The sequence below is a fragment of the Eubalaena glacialis genome, chromosome 2 (assembly GCF_028564815.1).
Source record: "Eubalaena glacialis isolate mEubGla1 chromosome 2, mEubGla1.1.hap2.+ XY, whole genome shotgun sequence".
NCBI lineage: Eukaryota > Metazoa > Chordata > Mammalia > Artiodactyla > Balaenidae > Eubalaena > Eubalaena glacialis.
The window spans coordinates 151,249,355-151,275,103 of NC_083717.1; the positions used below are offsets into that span (position 1 = coordinate 151,249,355).

At 38.2% G+C, this 25,749-nt stretch overlaps 1 protein-coding gene across 3 annotated transcripts in view; it reads left to right on the forward strand.

Moving 5' to 3' along the window:
• TMEM260 (transmembrane protein 260) overlaps positions 1–22,576 on the forward strand; it is a 59,187-nt gene extending 36,611 nt beyond the window's left edge. The window contains exons 9-16 of one of the 3 annotated variants that reach the window (XM_061182595.1): positions 889–1,003; positions 2,305–2,474; positions 4,865–5,036; positions 7,759–7,907; positions 13,296–13,472; positions 14,960–15,013; positions 17,493–17,583; positions 21,957–22,576. In XM_061182595.1, coding sequence (XP_061038578.1) covers positions 889–1,003; positions 2,305–2,474; positions 4,865–5,036; positions 7,759–7,907; positions 13,296–13,472; positions 14,960–15,013; positions 17,493–17,583; positions 21,957–22,211 — 1,183 coding nt within the window. In that variant the 3' untranslated portion in view covers positions 22,212–22,576. Of the gene's footprint in view, positions 1–888; positions 1,004–2,304; positions 2,475–4,864; positions 5,037–7,758; positions 7,908–13,295; positions 13,473–14,959; positions 15,014–17,492; positions 17,584–21,912 lie in introns of all 3 variants that reach the window. The other 2 variants (XM_061182596.1, XM_061182597.1) reach the window with 2 other exon arrangements.
• Positions 22,577–25,749: the final 3,173 nt, after the last annotated feature.

Here is a 25,749-nt window from a genome sequence, read left to right on the forward strand (position 1 = left end):
TTGAACTCCCCTGAAGAAAAAAGTAACCTCCAATAATAAAAGGAAACCTAAAAAATATAGCACTATTAACCTCCATTAATTTCTTGTTCATTTACTTTCTAGTCTGTTGAGTGTATTTTATGTAAATATATATTTGTATATATATTTATAGTTTTATTTCCTTAACATTATATTTTGAGCTTTTTCCCATACCATAAGAGATACTTAGAATCATTTAAATTTCTGTATAATATTCCATACTATAACCTAGGACAATTAATTTAAATGTTCTCCTATTTGAGGGTCTTAGATTACTTCCACTTTTTCCACTATTATAAGTAATACCAAAGCATTGTTGTGGATTAATTCTTATCCACATTTCTGGTTATTGCTTAAAAATTTATGCCCACATGTCAAATTACTGGGTCAATGAATGTGAATATTTTCTTTAAGGCTCTTGATATATATTATCAAATTAACTTTTCTTGAACATTGTACTAACATATATTCTCATACAACTGCATTCTCACCAGCACTGAGATTTGTCATTTTTAAATCTTTATTATTTTGATGCATAAAATTACTCTTTTGTTTTGCATATGTTTAATTACATCTTAAATTTAACAAGATTAGTAATTTATATTTCTTCTGCAGATTTTAACTTCATATCTTTTGCTGCATAGTTCCAAATTATGCTGTCGACAATATGTAGTGCAGTGTATAGTTTATTACTATGCTTTGGTTATCTATTCCAACTCATATTTTTCAACCTAAGATCTTTCTTTTTTCCTACTTAAAAATGGAAAGTTTTTTAGTTCCAAATATTTTTTCATAGTTTAAAACTATGTAATATTATTATTGATATTCATGTCACATAAATAATTTGGACATATTTTAATTTTTTTATAGGGACAGACAGAACTCATCATTAGTATGGCTTTTTACTGGAATGTTTTGCATTTATTCATTGTTCTTTGCTTGGAGGGCAAATTTAGATATTTCAAAACCACTTTTCATGGGTGTGGTAAGTTTTACTTAGATATATCCTTTGACCAGAAAGTTAGTGAAGAATGTACAAATTTGTCTTTCATGAATATTGTAGAAGAGCAAGTTATCTCAGAAATAGTTAAAATTGTATATACATTATTATAAATCAAAATTTAAATTATTGAACCAGTAAGGCTAAGCCTTCTTTTTTTTGGGGGGGGAGGGGGGCGGGAAGCATTGTTTAGTCAACACAATAGTTAAATAGAAAAATAAATGTAAGGTAGATTTCAGTGAGTCATTTTATATGTGTGCTTGCAGATATAGGTACTACTGCATTTCTCCTGGATTTTTTTTTTTTAAATAGCAAAGAAATATGGGTTGTAATTAGGGGCTCTACCAACACATTCCCTTATTTCTTACCTCACCAGTCAGTCCAAGCCTGTGCAAAAGAGCAAGTATATTTCTGTTTTTCCCTGACTACCATATCTGAGATTAGAGTATTTCTTCTCCTTACAGAAGAAACTATATAAATGTAGATAGCTCTTTTTTTAACAGCTGAAACAGTGTGTGTGTGTGTGTTCAAGAGGCCTGATGAATAATACCTTACTTGAGCACCTGAGTTCTGAATCAGTTGAGAACAAGATAAACCAGTACACTGGGTGGGAGAATTACCTTTGTTACCCATAATGCTGAGATTGGAGAATGTGGTTAATATCTGTGGGGAAGGGAGTCTCCTCATCCTGCATCCCTGAATGGGCTAGTCACAGGCAGTGCTGCACAGGGCAGGCCTCACCCCTCCCCAGCTCACCTCACCCCAGAGTCTGCCCCTGGACAAGTACTTCCTATGGACGGCTCACTTCCAAGAGGAAGAGAGAGGAAAGAGGAGGGCTATGCAGGCCCAGTCCCAGCTCCCAAACTCCCCAGTCAGCTGAATCCCTACAATCCTTCAGGAAGAAATAAGTGAGGGTAGAGAGAGGCCAGGAGTGTTATACTAGTGGAGCTTCTCTACATGGAAGGAAACATCAGGAGTTAAGCAAAAGCATTTCTCCACCTCTTCTGCTTTGCATGTTAGAATAAAGAGTTCAAGATGAAGTTTGTAGTATAGAAAAGAATGTGTGGATCCAAAAAGGGAGATCCACACGTCAAACAGGGAAGGAGGAATGCTTGAAAATTGAAAAGTAAAGTGACATGGAGTTAGGTTGGAGAAGTCAGTTAAGAAGACCTAAATGACAGGCATAAGCAACTAGATACATGCAATATATTTTTAAAATATATAAATACCTGATTGATTGCATGAACCAGTCAACTGGACACGCTGTTTGCATGCCTCTTTCACAGGTGGAACGATTCTGGATGCAGAGCAATGCAGTGGTGGCTGTCCTCGCTGGCATCGGTTTGGCTGCACTTGTTTCTGAGAGTAACCGAGTACTGAACACCAATGGGCTTCAGTGTCTGGAATGGCTTTCAGCAACTCTTTTTGTAATTTACCAAATATATTCTAATTATAGGTAACACATGGTTATTTTTATGAAAAGTAGCATTCAAGGCGGAAGCATTTGGATATTTAGATTCTAGGGGTTTGTCTTATTTTTACCTTCCACTAGTTTTCAAAGGGAGACAGCTTGGTCTGAATGCAGTGGTTCTTAGACTTTTGAACAAGAATCTCAGCATGAGTGATGTGTAGTTTCAGGCCATTGCAAACAAGGTTTTGGGTGGTGCATGTAAACTATCTGTATATTTTCCACTAAGGAATCCTAGAGATACTTTGTAGAATCTGGAGTGTACGTAAAATTCCATGATCTAAAATACCACTTAGATGGAGACTAAAGACATTTGGGGTTTTTTTGTATGCCCTAAAATAATTCACTTTATGCTTCAAAGATTTCATCTTTTGAGTAATTCTTGGCCCTTATCTAGTACTCTCTGTAGTAGTGTATATTAAGTATTTTAAATAATCAAAGTTCTAGAAGTTTCTTAACCCTTATGCATTATTAGTATTAAATGTATTTTTCAAAATCTGCTTAATAACCATTATAATGAAAATTTCAGTCTAACATAAAAGATGTAGAAGTTTAGATGATAGTTCATTTATTTGCAGCAGTATTGAGTAAACATTACAGAAGTGGAAGAGTCCACTGGAGTTTTGTTACACTGAGACTTGATTGGTACTTTAAAAGGTTACATTCCCCCTTTCAACTTAACTTGAAAAACTGATGTTCTTTATAATACTGAGGAAGAGCCGGTGTTAGGAAGGCTGTGTCACCAGGAGGCCTTGTGGAAAGGGGATGCAGGTCCCAGATACAACTCCAAGCTCAAGAAGGGTTTGCCGAGCCCATAGTGTGTTTCCCACCCTTTTTTTAAAAAAAAAACCTTAACTATTTATTTTATTTATTTATTTGTTTTTTTGGCTGCACTGAGTCTTCGTTGCTGTGCACGGGCTTTCTCTAGTTACGGCGAGCGGGGGCTCCTCTTCGTTGCAGTGTGGGGGCTTCTCATTGCGGTGCCTTCTCTTGTTGCGGAGCACCGGCTCTAGGCGTGCAGGGTCAGTAGCTGTGGCTCGCGGGCTCTAGAGCGCAGGGTCAGTAGCTGTGGCTTGCGGGCTCTAGACCGCAGGGTCAGTAGCTGTAGCTCGCGGGCTCTAGGTGTGCGGGCTTCAGTAGTTGTGGCACACAGGCTTAGTTGCTCCACGGCATGTGGGATCTCCCCGGAACAGGGCTCGAACCCGTGTCCCCTGCATTAGCAGGCGGATTCTTAACCACTGTGCCACCAGGGAAGTTCCACTCACCCTTTTTTATCCCAGTCTTCTCGTGGCTCAGGTCTTTAGGGCAATTCCGGTTCCACACCAGGGATGCCTGCACAGACTGGGTGGTTTGGTTTGGTTTTGATTCTTTTTTTACCCCAGGTGAATGGAATAGACAGCAACTTTCCTGGGTGGCAAAATGTGAGGCATCGCCCTGCAATGTAGGGAATCACAGTAGAAAATGGTTGCATCAGTTATAAAGGCAAGGATAATATTTTGTTCCTGGAAGTATTCATTTGCTTTGTGATGCTAACCCAGTGATTCAACTTTAGGCTGTGTTTTTCAGTACCATTACATGTAATGGGCCTGATAATATCAGGAAGGACATTGCTTGTTCTGTTTTTCGATGCTTTTCCTTTCTTGTATTCTTTTTCTTTTTTCATGGAAAGCTCTCAGAATTCATGCCAGTTTTTTCTTTGAAGTTAGAAAGTCCACTTCATCATTGAAAAGAGTTGTACTGCTATTGTTGGCAATGGCAAATAATGCCTGGAGAGAAGTAAACATCTCAACAAATTATTCCTTCCCTTCTTTCTCACTGGTCTCATTCTGTAGTGATTTCTCAGTCTAGAAGGGAGAGAGGAACACAGGGAGTCTTTGGTCCAGGGAAGTGGTGGAAAGGATCAACCTCTATGTGCAAGAGAGTCAGACAAACGTGCAAATTTATGCCAGAAACTGGCAGATTTCCTTTTGCATTTCTGAACATTCCTTTGAGCTAAATGGAATTAACATGAAATTACCTTAAACTCCAAGTGGAATCAGAAACCTTACTTCTTTTTAGTGAAATTGGATATGCTTTTAGGGAAAAAAGTACTTATTATTGACCACTAACTGATTCCCTTTTTTATGGAAATGATAATGAATTCCAGAAGTAAAGCAGTATGGTGATTTTTCTCAATTGCACAATTAGTTCCTTCTTTTTTTTTCCCCAGTTAATAGTGTTCCCTTTTCAAATATATGCATCCTCTTAGAAGAGACGTTAGAATATTTTAAAGCACTAAATGTAGATTGTGTGATGGGAAAGGAATGGAGCAGGAAATAAGCCCAGTCTTATTAAAACAATGTGTTGCTATTTTAATATTTTGTAATCCTTTTATTTAGCATTTGTGACCAAAGGACCAACTATGTGATCGATAAGTTTGCAAAGAATCTTCTAGCCTCTATGCCTCATGATGCAATTATCTTACTCAGAGGAGATCTGCCAGGGAATTCTCTCCGTTACATGCATTATTGTGAGGGACTGAGGCCAGATATTTCATTAGTGGATCAGGAAGTAAGTATATGAAAGATACACTTAGAATATAGTAGTAGCGATCATTTTAAAACATACGTTTTTTAAAGAACTATTTTTTTTAAACATTGAGTGGGTACAGTTTCTATGATCACTCTTAGGTAAAATATATATCACATTCTTTTCTTTATTTTAACTAATAGGAAAAGTCATGAGTTGCTTCTTTCCTTTTTAAACTGAATGTTCTAAGAATTATGTTCTAAGAATTAATGTGTTTCATATTAGATTCAAACAGCATCCTAGGTCTCTAGTTCACATGACAGACCATGACAATGTTGTGTTGTAAATTTATTTTTAAATTGTTCTTTTACATCCAGCCAACTCAACCATTCAAATTAACACTTCCCAGTGATCCAGGGATTAAAATAAATTAGGTTGACTATAAAATAAGTCATACTGCAGGTTGGTATACATTTCATGCAAAATAGAAATTATTGACCACAATTCTGCTATAGAATTTATTTGTAAATTTTGTTGATCTTATGACAAAAGTATTTTTGGAGAGGACTTGTGAAAATTTCAAGGTCTATTAAAACAATCTTCTTGAACTGAAAAAAATATATGTAAACTATAGGATGTATTGTTTAAGCCATAAATAGTTAAAGGGAACAAATCTTTCTCTGGTGTTTTTAGAATGGTTGTCAGGAAAAGAGAAATTCTTAACCTTGAAAAAATACATTTAGTTTGACTGAGCAAACTATTAGGCACAATACTCACTTAATAAATTTCATTCAATTAATGAATAATTAAAATTTTTTGAGAACACTATAAACAGATTTGCAAATATAGGGAAATTTGAAAATTACACATTTTTAGAAGGAGTTTGCATTTATATCATGTACACAAATGATTAATTTGATCTTCAGTCTAGCATCTGACAAAAGCTAGATCATTTGTTGAAAATATGGTATCATACTATGATTTTAAATACTATTTGGGATGACAGCTACTATGATTGAGAAGCTTGGATTTCAAAGTTAATTAGACCCAAATTCAAGTCCTCATCCTCTCACTTCCTAGATGTGTGACTGGGGTCTATTGATTTTTCCTCTCAGAGCTTCTGTTTCCTTATCTATAAAATGGAAATGATCATTAGATAAGTAAGTTAGGATGCTTCTGAATGTAAGGAACAAAATCCCTGACTACGAGTAGCTTAAACTATGGAGTTTTTAATCTCACAAGACAAGTAGTCTGGAGAGAGGAGGTTTAGGATTGATAATACAAGCGGTTCCATGAGGGCAGTGTTCTGGGGCAGCTTTTCTGCAGGTCTCCTGAACTGATGGATGCCTGGTGCCAAACATCACATGCAAAGTGCTTCTTCTGGGGTCTCTCTCTTTCTCTCTCTCTCTCTGTATTGGGAGTAACATGTACCCCAGAGGCCCCCAGCAGACCTCTACTTGGGCCCCACTAACCAGTATTGGGTCACATGACCGCTCCTAAACTACTCACTAGCAAAGGAGAATGACTAGAACTACCTGATTAAAACCAGGATTGTGTTAGTTGGAAAGGATTGGCTGTTGAGTGGGCAATCAACAGTATCTGATATAATTTAATTATTCTCACATAATAAGGTTATTATGAGAATTAAATTAGAAAGAGTAAGGCCATAGCACACAGTGGGTATTTAATTGTTACTATACCCAAGAACTGAAACTATTGGGTAATAAACTCTAATTCAATAAGTATTTTTTGAGTATTTACAATGTACACTTAGATTAAAATTAATTTGTCACTTCTAGTTAAATGACTTGTATAGACAAGTAAAACATAAGCATAATTGCTCAAACGATGATATCCAAACTTAATGAAGCTTTGAAGGTGTAAATAGGAGTCTTTTCTTTAAAAAAAAAAAAGAAATCTGTACATATAAAAGTATAGAATGAAGTATAAAGTATAGAATTAAGAAAAAATTTTTGATACTAATGATTTATTTTAATCAAAAGGATATGTAATTAATTTGGAGCTACTAATAAATTCAGATAATTTAGCCAAAGGGTTTTTAATTTTGAGGCCTAGGTTATCATATAATTGAGCTTCTCAAGGGCAGGGATTATATCTTCTTCATTATAGGTGAGCAATACTTGTTTTTTGAATGAATGAATGAAAGAACAGAGTAATGACACATCTCTGTATTTTGCCTAGGTTGTCTAGTCTGGCCATCAGAAAGACATTTCAGGCCCAGCAAACATAGTTTGGGAACTATTCTATGCCAGGCAGTGTGATAGGTGCAGAGGCAGTGAGATGAAAACAGTCCCTTTCATGTGGGAGCTTGCAGTCTAGTGAGGAATAGGCTAAGAGCTATAACTGAGGTAGGTACAAAGTACTGTAGGAGCATGGGACCTGGGGAGGGCATCTGAGAGGAAGTGGTATTTAAGCTGCTTCCGAAAGTTCAGTACACACTCTATAGGCATGAGAACGGAAGGTCATTCTGGGTAGTCTGGCAAATGCATGGAGGTAAGTGAAACTAGGTGCTGATTTTATTGATGGCTGATAGTTATAATTTAAGGCATGAAACCTAAGGTCTAAGTCATTAGAAGAATAGTCAGTGCCACATACCTCAGTTGCATTTGTATGTACTTTTCAATTATGTTTCTATTTAATGAGTACCTCCACATTTTAGAACCTTTTCATTGTCCTTGATAAACTTGATTCTTTTTAAAGAAACATATTAAAAGCATGATATCATATTTTATCTTTCTGGCAGATGATGACTTATGAGTGGTATTTACCCAAGATGGCAAAGCATTTACCAGGCGTCAAATTTCCTGGGAACCGGTGGAATCCTGTGGAAGGAATATTACCTAGTGGAATGGTCACATTTAATCTTTATCATTTTCTTGAAGTAAATAAACTGTAAGCACTCTTTTCATATAATAGCTTTTCTAAAATCTTAAGCTTTTCTAAAATTGTTTATGTAGCAGCTGTGCTTCATCCAAAAGACCAATTTTCTACACCTATTTCCCTGTCACCGGTGAGATTATCTCTGTAATTAAATTGAATATCTGTGCATAAATGAGGCCAGGCAGAAATAAATGTTATTGTTCTGGGTAAAAGAAAAATAAAGACAGATTAGCAAGAATAGCAAATAAGATCTTAGTACAATTCAGAGAAATTGGAGATGTGCCTGCCTACTTGAAATCATTGCAGGTAGATCGCAAGCAATTATAGTTTCCCCCTGATCAACACCATGGCCACCTTTTAAGTTTAATGCAAATGTTTTCCAGGAATAATCACTATATAAAAATAGCTTAAGGATTTTTTTCTAAAGGATAAGGCATTTTTATAAATAAGAAGAACACCCACAGTTATGCTGGCTGAGATAACATATGAGAATTGTGAATTCTATACTTGAGAACATAAAATTATTCATAGTTAAGGTCAAGAATAAATAACTCCTTCAGTGGTAGAGCATTGAACATTTTTCCTGTCTGTGAAATGCTTGGGATTGTCCAGAGCGTGAAGAAGAAAACTTATTTCATAATTTCTATTCTCTTATAAAGGGGACTTCAGAAATTCTTTGTAAAAGTTAAACTATCCCTTACCAAGAACCTAATGATGTGGTACTTTTGGTGTTCAGAGCCTGAAGTTTACTGTGGCTCATGAAGTAATATGAAGGTGATAGGTATAAATGTGCTATGAGAGTAATATTTAATTGTTCTATTTTGGAATAAAATGTTAACAATTAACATCTCCAAATCAGCATTTTTTGGTGAATTTTATTTAATTCAACCTTATAAACATTAATTGAACCTACTATGTACCAGTTTGTATTAGGCAATAAAGTGAGACAGTTCCAGATTTAAGTAAGGCTACAATCTAGTTGTATCTATACACAGATATGAATACAATTGGCCATAATATGATGGCATAAGCTCTATACTAACAAAGCCTTGTAAAGTGTGAGACACAGTAAATGTTCAATGTGTGTTTACTAAATAGATGATTTAATTGACAGTATAAGCCAAGTGTTCTGGGAGCATGGATGAGGAAGCAATTAATTCTGCCCAGGGGCATTCATTCAGTATTTATTTAATAAATATTGGGTATTCAAAATGTCCCAAGACCTATACTAGCTGCAGATGCATGGGTGTGATCCCTGCTGTTGCAGTCTTTCAGAGAGGTGTCAAGTGGTACCTTAAACATGAAACAGATAAGTTATAGTATCAGCTGGCAAGCATGATAATAGTGGTATGGATAAAATGTTGGAGACTTAAAGGCTAAGTAAGAATTTGCCAAGTGGGTAGGAACAATTAGGATACAGAACACATCCATGACCCCAGAAACTCCCTTTCGCTGTCCTGTGTCATCATACTGTCCCCGAAGCCCTAACCCTCACAACCACTGATCTATTATCTGTTCCTATAGTTTTATCTTTTCCAGAATGTCATACAAATGGACTCATAAAGTATGTAACTTTTTGACACCAGCATATTTCACTTAGCATAATGCCTTTGAGATCCATACAAGTTATTGTTGTATATTAATAGTTTATTCCTTTTCGTTACTGAGTAGTATTCCATTGTATGGATGTACTACAGTTTATCCATCCACCTGTTGAAGGACATTTGGGTTGTTTCCAGTTTGGGGCATTTGTGAATAGAGCTGCTATAAACATTTATGTACACGTTTGTGTGTAAATATGTTTTCATACCTAGGAGTGGGATTACTGGATTGTTTGTTTTTTACTATTGAGTTTTGAGAGTTCTGTGTATATTCTAGATTCAAATCCTTTGTCAAATACGTGATTCATAAATATTTTCTCCCAGTCTTTTTGTTCTCTTCAAAGTGTCTTTTGCAGATAAAAGTTTCTTTATTTTGATGAAATCCAATTATCATTTTTTTCTTTTATGGATCATACTTTTTGATCTCATATCTAAGAACTCTTTCCCTAATACCAGGTCACAAAGATTCTCTCATGTTTTCTTCTAAGAGTTTTATAGTTTTATGTTTTACATTTCAGATCAATGGTCCCTTTTGAGTTAATTTTTGCAAGGGGGTTGCTTAGAACAAAGGTCTTTTTTTGCATATGAATATCATTTGTTGAAAACATTATTCTTTCTTCATTGAATTGCATTTGCACCTTTTTCTATATTTACAAAAAAATCCTTCTGGGTTTTTGGTTGGTTTTAATTTGATTAGTGTTTTCATGGTATTTCTCTTTTTATCCTTTTGCTTTTAACCACCTATGTCACGTTTAAAGTGGGTTTCTTGTAGACAGTACATATTTGGCTCTTGTTTTATTATCCATTCTGACAATGTCTATATTTTCATTGTGTATTCAGATCATTTGCATTTAATGTAAATATTGATATGTTTTAGACGTACATCTATCATTTTATTATTTGTTTTCTGTTTGTTTCTCTGTTTTTCATTCCACTGTTTCCCTTCCTGCTTTCTTTGGGATACTTTGATTTTTCCTAGTATTCCATATTAAGTTATTTTTACTATGTCTCTTGGTAAATTTTTTCACTGGTTGCTCTTGGAATTACAGTATACAGACATACTTAACTTTTTACAATCTACTTATTACTTCAAGTGAACTGTAGAAACCTTAGTGGCATATAAGTTCCTTTAACCTCCCCACTTTTGATTGAGTTGTCAAATATATTAGACATGTGATAATTTTTGTTTTCAACCATCATACATATATTTTTAAATCTAAGAGAAAAGATAATCTAAAATATTTGTCCACATATTTACCAGATCTGTTGCTCTTCCTGCAATCCTGATATTCCAAGTTCCCTCTTGTATCATTTCTCTTCATCTGAAATTAGTCCTTTAGCATTTCTTTTAGAACAAGACTGTTAGCAGTGAATTCTCTTAGTTTTCCTGTATCTGAAAATGTCTTTATTTCACCTTCATATTTGAAGGATATTTCTGGATATGGAATTCTGGCTTGATAGTTCTTTTTTTTCCCCACCACTTTAACAATGTTATTTTATATCCTTTTGACATGCATGGTTTCTGATGAGAAATCTGCAGTTACTCAAATCATTGTTTCCCTTGTGTGAAATGTGTTGTTTTTCTCTGGCTGCTTTCAAGATTTTTTATTTGTCTTTAGTTTTCAGCAGTTTGATTATGATGTATCTGGGCATGAATTTCTTTGAGTTTAACCTACTTGGGATTTACTGAGTGTCTCGAATCTGAAAGATTGTCTTTCACAAAATTTGGAAGCTTCCTGACATTATTTCTTTAAGTACTTTTTCTGCCCCACCTTCTTTCTCTTCTCCTTCTGGGATTCTGATGACACCAGTGTTAGAACTTTTGATATTGTCCCACAGGTGCCTAAACTCTGTACATTTTTCTCAGTATTTTTTCTCTTTGTTTAAATTGTATAATTTCTCTTGGTCTGTCTTCAAGTTCACCCAGTGGAGGAGTAATAGGAATTTGCTCCCAACCTTTGCCTCTGATTAGCGAGAAGTGTTGCCCTTCCTCAGAGCTATAGGGACCTGCCCAGCTGCCACTGCTGTAACTGTGGTGCTGCTGGCACAGTATTGCCCGGTGCCCAGGGAAGGAAAGAAGGGAAAACATCCTGGGGATTTCCTCTGCTCTCCCCAGTCCGTACAAGTTCCTTTTCCTGCCCCTTGGGCTAGGAAAAAGGGAGGTGGCCGGGCTTTTCTTGGAGTTCTTGCTGTCCTTACTTGGTATGTACTTTTGGGTTTCAGGCTTCCTTTGAGTCCAGGCCAGGTAATCCTGGAATGGGAAAAGGGATAAACTCACTGCGGATTTGGTGGAACTTAGAATTCTGCTTTCTTCCTTCAATCTTCTTTCTACCATTTACTTTTCAGAGTCTTCAGATAGTTGTTCCAGGTCTTCTGTTCAGAAATTATAGTTGTGTGCAGTGAGAGAGACAGAATAGAATAGGATGACTCCATCTTCCCTAGAACCAGAACTCTATTATGTTTTACTATGTCAGATAGTGCATTTAATCTTAAACAGCTGTGAAAGATAGTTCATACCAATTTCACTGATGAGGAGACCAGACACAGGTAATTAAGTAATTTCCCCAAAATCATAGAGGTAATACATGGTGGAAAAAATCCAAAATCTAAGCCAGAAGTGTCTTGTTTCAAAGTTCATGAAATTTTTACTTTCAAGTAATTGCTCCTAACATGCTCCTTTTTTTTTTCTACTTGGTAATAGCTGTTAAGGTATACATCAAAAATTGGAATAGAACCAGTCAATTGTAATGTTTTTGAGCTAAGCTTATTTAAACCATTTCTATTACTAATTTTTGCAGGATTTGAAGATCCTAATAGTTAGTCAAATCTAATTAATTTTATTCAGCAAATATTGTGTATTAGCTATGCATCATGCTATGTGGGATTTAGAATTAATTCAGAGATAGAGAGCCTATCCTCAGGATGCTTCTGGGCTTCTCAGAAAGATTTATAAATGAAGATAACAAGTTCAATAAAATAATGTTAAAAGAGATTAAAAATGCAATGGAAATTTGAGGAAGGAGAGATTAGTAGTAGTAGTAGTACTACTACTACTACTACTACTATGAAGACATATTTCCACCTATACAATTTTAAAGGTATCAAATAATATGTATGTTTACACGTGAGACAGAACCACAGAAGCGTTCCTTGTAACAGTGCTTATCCGCAGGTGATTTCTTACAATGTCACAAACAGGTAGTTTTATCATTTATGTCTGTGTGCTTCCCCTCAACCTCCCAAACGGCATTTTTTACACTAATATCAATGTAAATTTATTTATTTTTAAAATTTATTTATTTATTTTTGGCTGCTTTGGGTCTTTGTGGCTGTGCACGGGCTTTCTCTAGTTGCGGCGAGCCGAGGCTACTCTTCGTTGCGGTGCACAGGCTTCTCATTGTGGTGGCTTCTCTTGTTGCAGAGCACGTGCTCTAGGTGCGTGGGCTTCAGTAGTTGTGGCATGCGAGCTCAGTAGTTATGGCTCACGGGCTCTAGAGCACAGGCTCAGTAGTGGTGGCGCACGGGCTTAGTTGCTCCACGGCATGTGGGATCTTCCCGGACTAGGGATCGAACCTGTGTTCCGTACATAGGCAGGCGGATTCCCAACCACTGCACCACCAGGGAAGTCCCTCAGTGTAAATTTAAAACAATCTATTTGGGAGAGATTTAAATAAACCAAAGTGTTCACAAATGGTTTATTGGTAACCGAGGTTTAAAGAGTCAGAAATGACCCTTCGTGAGTTATACTTTAACATTTAGAACTTTAAGTTAAAAATGCATATTTTTCTGTTTTCAATAGAAAAGAAACATTTGTTTGCATAGGAATTCATGAAGGCGACCCAACCTGGAAAAAGAACTATTCACTTTGGCCATGGGGTTCTTGTGACAAATTAGTTTCTTCAGAGATTGTATTCAACCCTGAGGAGTGGATTAAACTTACGAGAAACATCTATAACTGGACTGAAGACTATGGAAGGTATGGAGAGCAGTTATGTTTTTCATCAGTGTATAGCCATTTTGTGTGCCTAAAAAACTTACTAAATTTTGAGATGCCTTTTAATTTTTTGATATATTTTGTGTTTTTTAATTAGTAGTTAGTATTGTTATTTGCGGCCCACAGAGTATTGTAATAGAGAAAGAGAACATATATTTCTTGTTCTTAGGCTTGGAGATGGAGGAAGGGCGGTGGTGGTTGAGTGGGCACCACGGTAGTTAAACATGTGCCACCGTCCACCTCCAGCTGTTGTAATGCTACACGGTCCACCATCCTGTAGCCTAGACCCTAAAAGTGGAAGAGATTTATTAACTGCAACAGAGCTTTAAAAGGCACTCACTCTGTTGCCCATGATAGTTTCCACCTGCATAAACTCATATTTTTTTTTCTTCAAGAATGGCAGATCACTTCTCTGTAGGGAAGACTGGGATTTGAGTAACTTTTTCTTCAGTTGTTTGTCATCAGCCTTGGTCTGTCGTTTTTGGCATGATTAGTCTTCCTGGAAGCATTTCTACCTAGACTTGACTCTCTCCCATATGGAAGATGAGTCACCATCTGAAGATAGGTGTCTCTATTGCCTATTTTTTAAATTATGAATTATTCAAAGATTAGATAATTATTGTTTATAATTCAAGAACAGTCAAGATCATATGAACAAATGGTACCAAAGTTTTTTGAGTCAATATGAGCAAATAGACCACATTGCTGTGCACCAGCGAGAGCTGGATAAGTAGTTCTACGTCAGAGTACTCTGTGATGGGAATTCCCTGGCAGTCCCGTGGTTAGGACTCAGCGCTTTCACTGCCGTGGCCCAGGTTCAATCCCTGGTCAGAGAACTAAGATCCCACAAGCTGCATGGTGCGGCCAAAAAAAAAGTACTCTGTGACCATTGTGAGGAAAAGTTAGAAAATCACCTGTTCTCCAAACAGCTGACGACAGTACAGGTACATGGCATCACTCATTATCTCCATTCTGTCAAAATAGATACATAATAAAAGAAATTTTAATTAAGTGAAAAAAAATCAGCAAATGGTTCAGCCAGTGTTTTTGGAGCAGCATCCTAGCTCCAGCAATGATTTATCCAAGCCGGGAGTCCCCTCTCTTTACAGCTCAGTGGCTCTTAGCTGTGTCCATAGAGTGACCCAGGCCTCACCCCTGCCCCATCGCCCACCTGACAGTTCTTAGGGACAGCTGGCTCCCCAAATGCCTCCAGCCTCTTCCCACTAATCTTTAGTTTGCTCCCGTGAGGCACTGGGGCTCATTATGCAGATTAAGACTAAATTTACCAAAACCTCAAATTCCTAATGATCAAATTTTTCTAGGAGAATAAGTTTGTTATTTTGGTCTCTATCAGTACTTCAGGATGCAGCCTATTTTATTTGCCTTGTAAGATTATAAAACAAGAATTACATGTCCACAGCAATAAAGGTAGCTAGCAGAAACATGTTACCGTTTTCTTGTAACTGCAGGTTTGCTCCATCTTCCTGGGAATCTGTGGCCAATGAAGAGATGTGGCAAGCCAGGTGAATAATGTACACGTGTGTGTTTGCAGTCTGTCTGTAATGCAGCAGAAGAGCCTCTGGCGCTTTTCACCTGGGGAGTAGTGGTGCGCGGGGATCATAAAAATAATACTCATGAGCAATTATTTTGTTTGAGGCATTGTACTAATCATTACCCATGCATAATCTCATTTCATCCTCACAATAACCTGTGAAGAAGTTATTATTATCCCCGTTTTAGAAAAGAACAAACTGGAGGTAGAGAGGTTACTTGTCCAAGGCCACATAGTTCTACCAATAGAGTCCAAAACTCACATCTGTCTGACTCTGGAACATTCCTAATTCCTATGCTCTCCTATCTCAACTAAACCAAAGTGAGTGTAATTGATTGAGGAGAAGTTGATAATTACAACCCTGTCTCCATGTGTAATGTGCTAGTTAATTATTTAAGCACTTATTGAAAACTTCCTAGAGACCAGGCACTGTGCTAGGCATGGAAGCTACACATATGAATATGACACAGTTCCTGCTCTCAAGGAGCTCAGTCTAATGGAACAGACAGACATGTTCAAAGAGATCTGACTCTTCATGTGCTAGATGCTGTACTTTCCTGTTGTTCCTGTGTGGAACAAACCCTTCATGGTGACGCTCTTGACTCTCTGGGTTCCTGTCATTCTTTTAAAGTATTCAAAATATCTAACACTAACAGACTTTGGCCTAAATATTTTTTTTTTTTTAAACATCTTTATTGAAGTATAATTGCTTTACAATGGTGTGCTAGCTTCTGCTTTACAACAAAGTGAATCAGTTACACATATACATATGTTGCCATATCTCTTCCCTCTTGCATCTCCCTCCCTCCCACCCTCCCTATCCCACCCCTCTAGGTGGTCACAAAGCACCGAGCTGATCTCCCTGTGCTATGCGGCTGCTTCCCACTAGTTATCTATTTTACATTTGGTAGTGTATATATGTCCATGACACTCTCTCACCCTGTCACATCTCACCCCTCCCCCTCCCCATATCCTCAAGTCCATTCTCTAGTAGGTCTGTGTCTTTATTCCCATCTTGCCACTAGGTTCTTCATGACCTCTTTTTTTTTTTTTTCCCTTAGATTCCATATATATGTGTTAGCATACTGTATTTGTTTTTCTCTTTCTGACTTACTTCACTCTGTATGACAGACTCTAACTCCATCCACCTCATTACAAACACCTCCATTTCATTTCTTTTTATGGCTGAGTAATATTCCATTGTATATATGTGCCACATCTTCTTTATCCATTCATCCGATGATGGACACCTAGGTTGCTTCCATGTCCTGGCTATTGTAAACAGAGCTGCAATGAATATTTTGGTACATGACTCTTTCTGAATTATGGTTTTCTCAGGGTATATGCCCAGTAGTGGGATTGCTGGGTCATATGGTAGTTCTATTTTTAGTTTTTTGGCCTAAATATTAATGTAAAAGTCCTAAGTGATGCAGACAGGGGTACCAAGTATGAAGTGCTTCCTCCAGTAAAAATGTGTTGATGCCCACTCTGGGCCAGGGACGGTGCTTTGCACCAAGAATTGAGTTAGGGTGTAAAGGGCTTACATACATTTAAAGAGGTTTTTTAAAAAATTGTCAAGAGGGACTTCCCTGGCGGTCCAGTGGTTGGGGCTTTGCCCTCCGGTGCGGGGGGTGCGGGTTCGATCCCTGGTTGGGGAGCTGGGATCCCGCATGCCTCGCGGCCAAAGGGCCAAAGCATAAAGCAGGGGCAACGTTGTGACAGATGCAATAAAGACTTTGAAAGTGGTCCACATCAAAAAAATCTTAAAAAAAAAAAACTGCTAAGAAATGGTTCTTGACAAAATAACAATTACAAAAAAGATACAGTTTTTGCAGTAGTGTTTTTGAAAAAGTTAGAAAATTGCATATTTCAAGTTATCAGCCCAGTTATAGGAACAAATACTTGCTTTGAAGAACTAATCAAAGATACACCGAATGTCTCCACAATTCCTCACTGTGATTGAATGTGGGAAAGCTGGGGGAGAAATCACATAAAAGAAGAAAGCAGGTCATTATTCGGGCAGGTATTGATTTAATTGGTGTGCTGAATACAATTTAGATGAGCTCATGTGGTCAAAGAGTCCAGCCATCTTTGAAGAACTGGTCACACGTGGCATGAACCGTCACGATGGGTACCTTCAGGGATGTGCTGACAAACTCAGCAAGTCTCCGCCTCCCAGCTGCTCTTGCATAATGAAATGTACATCTGGAGGGAAGATGATGTACAATAGGGATGATGAACATACGCTTTTTTCTAAAAGATTTGGCAGTAGGTGTGAATGCAGTGTCTTGGGATGGCGGGGGAGGATTACCGTTGGTTCAGAGTAAACTATTAATATGAGAGAAGTGAAAAGAATACAATAAATGGTTTTGTATGTTCCTTATCAGTGGAAAAGTCTGGCAGATTTAGCTCTGAATGTAAAATTGACATGAACACTCTTCCACTCCCAGGATGAAAACCCCGTTCTTCATCTTTAACCTGGCAGAAACTGCAAGTTTGCCTTCAGATGTGAAAGCTCAACTCTACACTCACGCGTATAACGTATGTTGTACTTTTAACGTATATAAATTTATTTGGTGGGAGGGTGGTGGTGACTGTTTGGGATGGAGAAAGGGTGTATCACAGTAGAGTTTTTACTTTTTTGTTTCCAGCTTTATTTGGCATTATAAAGCAGTATAAATGGAAAAATAGTCATGTGTATCACAAATAATATCTAAAGTAAATGGCTGTGGTCCACAAAATAATGAAAGAAGTTCATGTCCTAATCTCCAGAACCTATGAATATATGGCCTTACATGGCAAAGGGCACTTTGCAGATGTGATTAAGGATCTTGCGGTGGGGAGATGATCCTGGATTTCCGGGTGGGCCCAACGTAATCACAAGGGTCCTTAGAAGAAGGAGGCAGGAAGGTCAGAGTCAGAGAAGGAGATGTGGCATTGCAAGCAGAGGTCAGAGAGAAAGACTTAAAAGATTGCCACACGGCTGGCCTGGAAGATGGAGGAAGGGGCCACAAGTTGGGGAGTGCAGGCAGCCTTTGGAAGCTGGAAAGGGCAAAGAAAGATTCCAGAGCCTCCAGAAGGAACACAGCCCTGCTGATTTTACAAAAACCTTGATTTTTATGACTTTTGACCCCTAGAAGTATTCGATAATACATTTATATTGTTTTAAGCCACTACATTTGTGGTGATTAGTTACAATAGCAATAGGAAACTAATATGATGGCTTTACTTAAAAAAAGAAACAAGTTCTGATGGGTTGCCCTCTACGCAAAATCATGACCCTGGCTACACTTGAAATGATCGGGCTGTGGCTGGTTGGGATTTCTTTTTTTTTTTTAATTAATTAATTTATTTTTATTTATATATTTTTGGCTGCGTTGGGTCTTCGTTGCTGTGCACAGGCTTTCTCTAGTTGCGGCGAGCAGGGGCTGCTCTTCGTTGCGGTGCACAGGCTTCTCATTGTGGTGGCTTCTCTTGTTGTGGAGCACGGGCTCTAGGGCGCGCGGGCTTCAGTAGTTGTGGCATGCAGGCTCAGTAGTTGTGGCTCGCAGGCTCTAGAGCGCAGGCTTAGTAGTTGTGACACACGGGCTTAGTTGCTCCGCGGCATGTGGGATCTTCCTGAACCAGGGCTTGAACCCGTGTCCCCTGCATTGGCAGGCGGATTCTTAACCACTGCGCCACCAGGGAAGCCCTGGTTGGGATTTTTATGAGAGAGATAAAGGGTCATGGAGAGTGGCTCTGTCTTCTGATGTGGCCCCAGGACACCAAACAGCCTTCACATCCAGCCACACTGAGGCTCTTGCTTAGCTGGTCCTCTGTGATGGCCAGGGGAGTACAGAGCAGGGGCTTGCTTTGCTGTAGCACTATGTTAACAAGTCCCTGCTTTTCTGTGATTTATAGCACTGGGCTCTTCATCACCTTCAGAGATAGTCTTGGAGCCTGCTGTGTAGGAAATAGACATCCTGGCGAAGGCCAATAAGAACAGAGCCCAGGAGCTGTATGTCTAAGCAAGTGAGGAGGTATTTCTGCTGTCTCTGGGCTGCTGTAGATCTACTCAGCCAGGGCATTTGTTTGGTGCTGAGTCAAAATTGCATGGTGTCCAATTAGTATGACAGATTTTACTCCTCAATTTTGTGCTCATTGGTCCACTGTTTATTCATTTATTCATTCACTCACAGGGCATTTATGGAGCACCCAGTCTGTACCAAATACTGTGATGGAGACAATCAGGAATATTCCCTGCTGTCAAAGAGGCACAAGCTAGAGAGAGAGATGGAAGATAAGGTCCTCAGTTAATTCAGTCGTGAGAGTTACGAGAGGTTTGCAGAGGTGCGGTGGGAGCAGAGAGCAGCATATGAGTACAGCCTTCTAGGGAGGGGGTGGTGAGGAAGGGAGGGAAGGCTTCTAGAGGAGATGTCACCGCAGTGTCATCTTGGAAGATCAGAAGGAACTGGCCAGGCAGATGTGGGGCAGGGTAGCGAGAAAGTGGGGGAGGGCGGACAGTCCATAAGGATGGAACCACAGGGACAAAGGCGGAAACCTCCTAGGTGCCCACTCCAGGACAGCCAGGGACTAGTTATAGGAAGCGGCATGCTGGAGTTCTGTCTGGCAGTCAGGAGGTCCAGGTTCAAGGCCTGCTCCACCATTCACTGTCAACTGTGAGCCAGTTAACCTTTCCAGACCTCTATCTTTTCTTAAAAAAAAAAAGTGGACTGTAAACTTTATAGATTATCTCTCATATCCTGGTCATATCCAGTTCATCTCTAATACCCTGTGATTCTGTGAAAAACAAGTAGTATTTAGTTGGGAGGAATCCGAGACTTACTAATATTTTATATTCTCATCAGTGATCTGTTCCATGGTCAGTTGTTAGGCCACTACTGAAGCTAATTCATGGATTTATTGTCCCTTTGGGCCTGTAAGCATTACTCTGTTCAGTGAACACAAGTCTGTAGCAGTCTATAGGTATCTCCTTCACATACGTCTCCAGATGTGTGACATCATTTGCAAGACAAATGAGGCCAAATACTCCATGGGTCAACACAAATCAGCCCCTAGTACAGGTTTTTCAAGAACATTCTTGTTAGGTATAAAAGATATTTTTGTTATTATTTACATTATCCTGCTCAATAGCTTATACAGAACATTAAGTTCAGGTATAGTGGGAGAGCAAGAATGATCTTTGTTATCTTTAGGAATACATCTGATACACTGAAGATTTCCCCCCAAGACAGAATATGTTCCACTAACACTAATGTCACAGTGATACACGCCTAGAGGGGGAAATGTAATTCCACATGATGAGAAATGACTCTTAGCTTCTTAAGATACAGCACATGTGGCCTAATGGGCCATCCAGAATGAGTCGATGTTCTAGAAAAGGGTAGCGTAGTTTTTCTGATGTCTGAAGACTGAAGCAGGGAGGTCACGAGCGTGCCTCTTATTCTCTTGACCCATTGGGAAATGAAGTGCTAGCATCTGTCTTGCACTCCAGAACCTTATCAGGATTCTGAAAACTTGGGAAAGAAAAGAACCTGAGCAGTTCCTGAGCGCCTACTTTGTTCCGGGCAGCCTGCCGTGCATTTTACAGATGTCCCTCATCAGAGGGAGGCTTGGGAAGAGAAGCAACGGATAGGGGAAAAAAAACCCAAAAAACTATGAGGAAAGGTAGAGAAGCTTTGAATATTTTACTAAGAAAATAAACGGGTAGGAGGCTGACTTAATAGCTTTGATGTCTATGAAAGTGCGAGGTGACTCTCCTATTTTATGGAGTGAAGAGAACTAAGGGGAAAATAGCTTTAAAAGGCAGCTTGAGGACTGAGGGTTATTAAGTATCAAAATGACATATCAAATACGGATCGGGGACTTTTTCATGGGGATGTTGTTTTGAAATAGATTAGGTAGGCATTTGTCTGCTCTGGAGTAGGGGTTGGGGAAACAGAGAATATAATTGGGTCCCTTTCAACTGGATGATGTAATGAGTATAGTTCTAATTCAAAAAACCCTTGTCCCTGGAGAAAGCATCATTGCTTGTCCTGTGCTCTCATGGAGGCTACTGGTTAACTCAAGTGCCTGTGGATCTGACTCCAATTTGATAATCCCCAAGAAGGCTGTGAAATTCCCAAATAAGCAAGTATAATCTGTTTTGTAGATTTGCATCTACTTTTTGGTTTATTTGTTAAATTTTGATGTTTTTCCTCTGGAAAACTCAATATTAAAGATTCTAACTCTATCCAATTAATACTATCTCTGATATTGAAAAACAAAATTCTGAATTCCTGTGGGCAAAGTTTTAACTATGAAAATTGTAATTTTAGGACACTGTGAAGATTTTCAATATCTCACTTTAAGGATGTCTCTTAAATTCTATTATGCCCAGTCTGTTTGATGCTGGATTTGTTTGATGTGTTTTATTGTCGCTATTGTTATTACTGTTGTTTATAATATAGAGAGAAATTTATGTAAAAATGAGGGACAAAATTTTAATTTCTTCAAGTTCTTTTTCCATGCAGGTTCCTAAAGAAAACTATTTTTTTCTCCAATAGCTAAATTTAGAGTTTCAACCTTTCTGCCTGTTGAGTAAATAGCTTTCCATGAATTAGAACTAAATCCCTTTCTCAGAACGTCTTTCTGGAGGAAGAGCATTTTGTCCTGACACAGTGTGTCTTAGGTTCCCTCTGCAACATCCAAAAAACCCCAGAAGCAGTTTTAGATGAAGCACATTTGCCTCCTGCTACTGTAATAATTATAGTAACATTCTTGCATTTTCTGCATGGCCTAGCAACAATTAGATTTTTACTGTAGGCTGCTTGGATTTTTTTTTCTTGTGTTAATTTCTCTGTGTTTTCTGTTTTTTTTTTTTGAAAAAAGTCAAGGGATAACAATGGAATACCAACATTTTTGCTGTCTTCCAGCTTTATAAGGAGATTGTCTATTTACGAAAGGAACACCCAGTGAACTGGCATAAGAACTATGCCATCGCCTGTGAACGGATGCTGCGCCTTCGGGAAAGAGGTGCAGACCCTGAAGTCTTGTTATCTGAAACCATCAGACACTTCCGTCTCTACACTCAGAAGGCCCAGAATGATCCACAGCTGGCTGATATTTCAGTTGCTCTAAAACACCTAAGAAAAGAACTGCAAAGTCTGAGAAATATGAAAAATGGCTGAGACAGCAAACTATGAAAAACCTGCTTGGCGTTTGGCTTCCAAAATTCCAAAATCTAAAAGTTTTTCATCCAAGAAAAGAAACAGCATAAAAAAATGGAAGCCTAAGTCATCTCCCAGATATAAGTACATGGTGCAGCCGTACTGTTTCAGAGGGGGGCACGGTTAGAGACTGAGATGTGCTATTTATGCAAATTATATTTAGCCCATGTTACTGAATTAGCATTTCAGCGAGAATATTTTGAAAAATCTTCCTACTTCCACAATCTTTCACCAAATGAGTTGCTTGATTAGATTCTAGAAGAGAATGAACTGTTTTCATATACTTAAAATATTGACCATGAATCTTAAGGGCCCTGCTTATTGGAATTGGTATTGAAATTAAATTCTTAAAACATTAATACCATACCAGAGACATTCTTTGTTTCCAAGAAGTGAAATCATTTTTTTTTAAGAATGAATCTTGTTATGCTTCAAGTTAGAATACTGGGTTGGTTTTTTTTTGTTTTTTTTTGAGTAGCTGCAGTTGTTACATAATCTCACACTTCAAACTAAATACCAACCAAATGATATTTTGAAAAGGTTGGGGTTTTATTGTCTTAGATCATTCTCTGAAATCACTAAAAAATTAAGCTAATTGTTGTTTGCTTTTTTTCAGTTGCTTAAACTGATTGGCAAGTAAAAAGGATTTTGTCTTTCCTTAATTAATTTTATATTCATGTTTTACTTCTATTTGGGCTCATAAATCTGGGCCCAATAATTAGTAGGCTTCCTGCTGCCAAAATGCCAAAAAAAAAAAAAAAAAGGGCAGGGGCTCGGGGGGTGTGGGGAAGTGGTTCAATAAATTCATTTCTGTTACAAGCATCTTTTATACATATTACTAAAGAGAACATAGTAAGAAATGCAAATAATAGTTCTTTATTTTATTATGACAGTTAATTAATAGCAACCTGTTTTAATGAATAAAGTCACTCAGAGTCCTTCAGCACTTCCTAAGTAGAGGCCTGAATCTGTAGGGATTCTTTTCCCCCCAATTGTATAGCTCCTAGACTCCAAGAACTATATAGGCCCCTGTATAGAAATGCTCACTAATGAAGAGGGAGGGCTAGAAGCTTGTCTGCATTCAAAGATCACTGGTGAGTCATTCAGCAAGAAAAGGCCCCTTACCAGGAATAGTCACAGTTCCGTGGCATTGTACTAGCAAAAGGGTCTGATCAAAGGTCTCCTGTGGAGCTTGCATGGTTCCCTTTCATACTACGACCATAATTAAAACCACTAATTCTCTTTTAAAATGCTGCAGGATGCCATGTAGGCATCTGTCTGGAGTGTCCTTTGTGATGTCATAAGCTGTTAAGGACCAGTGCCGAGGGCTTTTGAGTGAAATGCCAGTCATGAAGGTGCTTCAAGACAAGGGTGCCTCTAAAAGCTTGACAGGGCCTTGACTGCACAATTCGAGCTGAATTTGCCCCTTGTCAGCTGCCAGTAAATAAATCTCAAAGGGGGAAAAGCTGAAGTTTCATTACCTGATCCATGGGGCTTTGTTGGTTTTGGCATCACACAGGGGAAGCTCTTGCCCCTCCATTCTCTGGATTTGAAGATGTCCATTGGAGCCTGCAGTGCCTGGACGGGGTTCAGAGCGGAACCTTTTGAAGAGTGTCAATAGTTGTAACAGTTCAGCTGTTAGGAAGACAAATAAATGGAGGAGCTCATTAATCCGCTTTTGGCTCTCAGTGCCTTTTGCCCTTTTATCACAGCCTTATTAGGCTCCTACTCATCTTGAACCAGAAAAAAATGAATTGAAGTTGTTGAGTACTAATTGGCAAAGACTTTTAATCATGGGCCAAGAACTTTCACTGACTTGAAAGTAACTTCTCCACAGGGAAGAACCAAAAACCTGGTTTACCTTAAAACAAAAACCTGTTGGAGTGCAGTGTGGTGTAAAAATTTAAGGAAGCATTGATAAATTGTCTAAGTTGATCCATTTGAAAGAATTATATAAGATTATGATTTCCACTTTTCTTTAAAAAAGTACAATAAGACTCATATATGCGTTCCCTGGAAATGCATTGTCTATTATTTCGGAAAAGAGATTGCATGCGTATGTGAGATGATCATATTGGTTTTGAACATCTACATATTGTATATGGAATAATGTGTAAATATTCACTTCAGCATCTACATACACATCTGGTGTTGGAGTAATATTTCCTATTTATGGCCTTAAGAATGGAAAATGTGGGCCTCTTTTTGAAAATATCTGCATTTTAAATGTGTCTATAATGTGGTACTACATATATGCCTGAATATGCTTTGCATATTGACTGTTGTCTGATGGTGCATAGATTATTCTGTATTTGTGCATCAGTGGCTTTGGACCACTCTCTGTTTGAGAAAGCGATGATATGATGGCCCACAGTAGACAGGATCATAATCATTTAAATTTCCAAAAACCAGCAGTGAATGAAAAAAGAGCAAACTGAGCTGAGATTTTGGGATGTTGGGCTTCATTCCCAGATCAACTACTTTGAAGAATTCTTTCCTTTCTACTGTGTGAGGTTAAACAAGTTGCTTTCCTTTTCTTTCTCTTACTTCTCCTTGGCTAGTACACAAACACCATAAAATCTGACAGAAGGGGTATCCTTTAGTCTAACCCCCGACATGGAAGAGAATGTGAAGGAGGTGACTTCTGCGGGATTTGGCTAGCATTCTCCTAGCAGTGTCCCTGGAGTGCCGTGGGTTGGCAGGATGACAGGAACCCTGCAAGGCCAACTTCTGCCTGGACTTTGGCCTGAGGAGCAAGTGGGAGCCAGCAAAACTGTCTGCCTCTCCACATGCTGTGGTGCCCTCCTGCCCGGCACCGAGGCTGGCACGCACCACAGAGTGGAGAGGGAGATTGTGGCTTCCATGTTCCCTAACAAACCTCCCCAGCCCTGTTCCCGCTGATGGAGGTATGCTTGCTTCTTGCTATTGACTTTCCTCTTCTCTTTGTTTTTTCAAAGGGTTCTTTTTTTTCTTTTTTAATGCTTTTGTTCTATGACTCAAAATGCAGCCAAAATAGAAGTGAATCAATGACTAGTGTCCTCTTTTGAAGTCTTCTAATAGAAATTGTGAAATGTTATTTCTGCCTGTATTCGTAGTCCTTTCTAATGACAGAACCATGATGTTTAGCCTTTATTATACTTAAATAAAGCCATTTTGAGTGTTAGGATTATTGTATGATACCCTGCTGATTTCTTTAAGTCATCAGATTAGGATATGAAGAGTAGTTTTTTAATTTATATTTTGAAAGTTAAACAGTGTGAGTCCTTTTTCATAGTTCCTACCAATATCCCTCAGAATTTTGAACTGTTAATGCTTTTAATATTCAGGACAAAAAGTTAACACCAAAGATTTTTTTAAAAAATGGATCCTATTACAGCAAATCCTTTTACTTTGTTTTAATTCTGGTATATTTTGTAAAAGCACCAATGTAGAGTACTACTTAAAATTCTGTTCTTCTGACTGGCTCCAAGTCCTATGGTTTGGTAAAGAAAAAAATTCA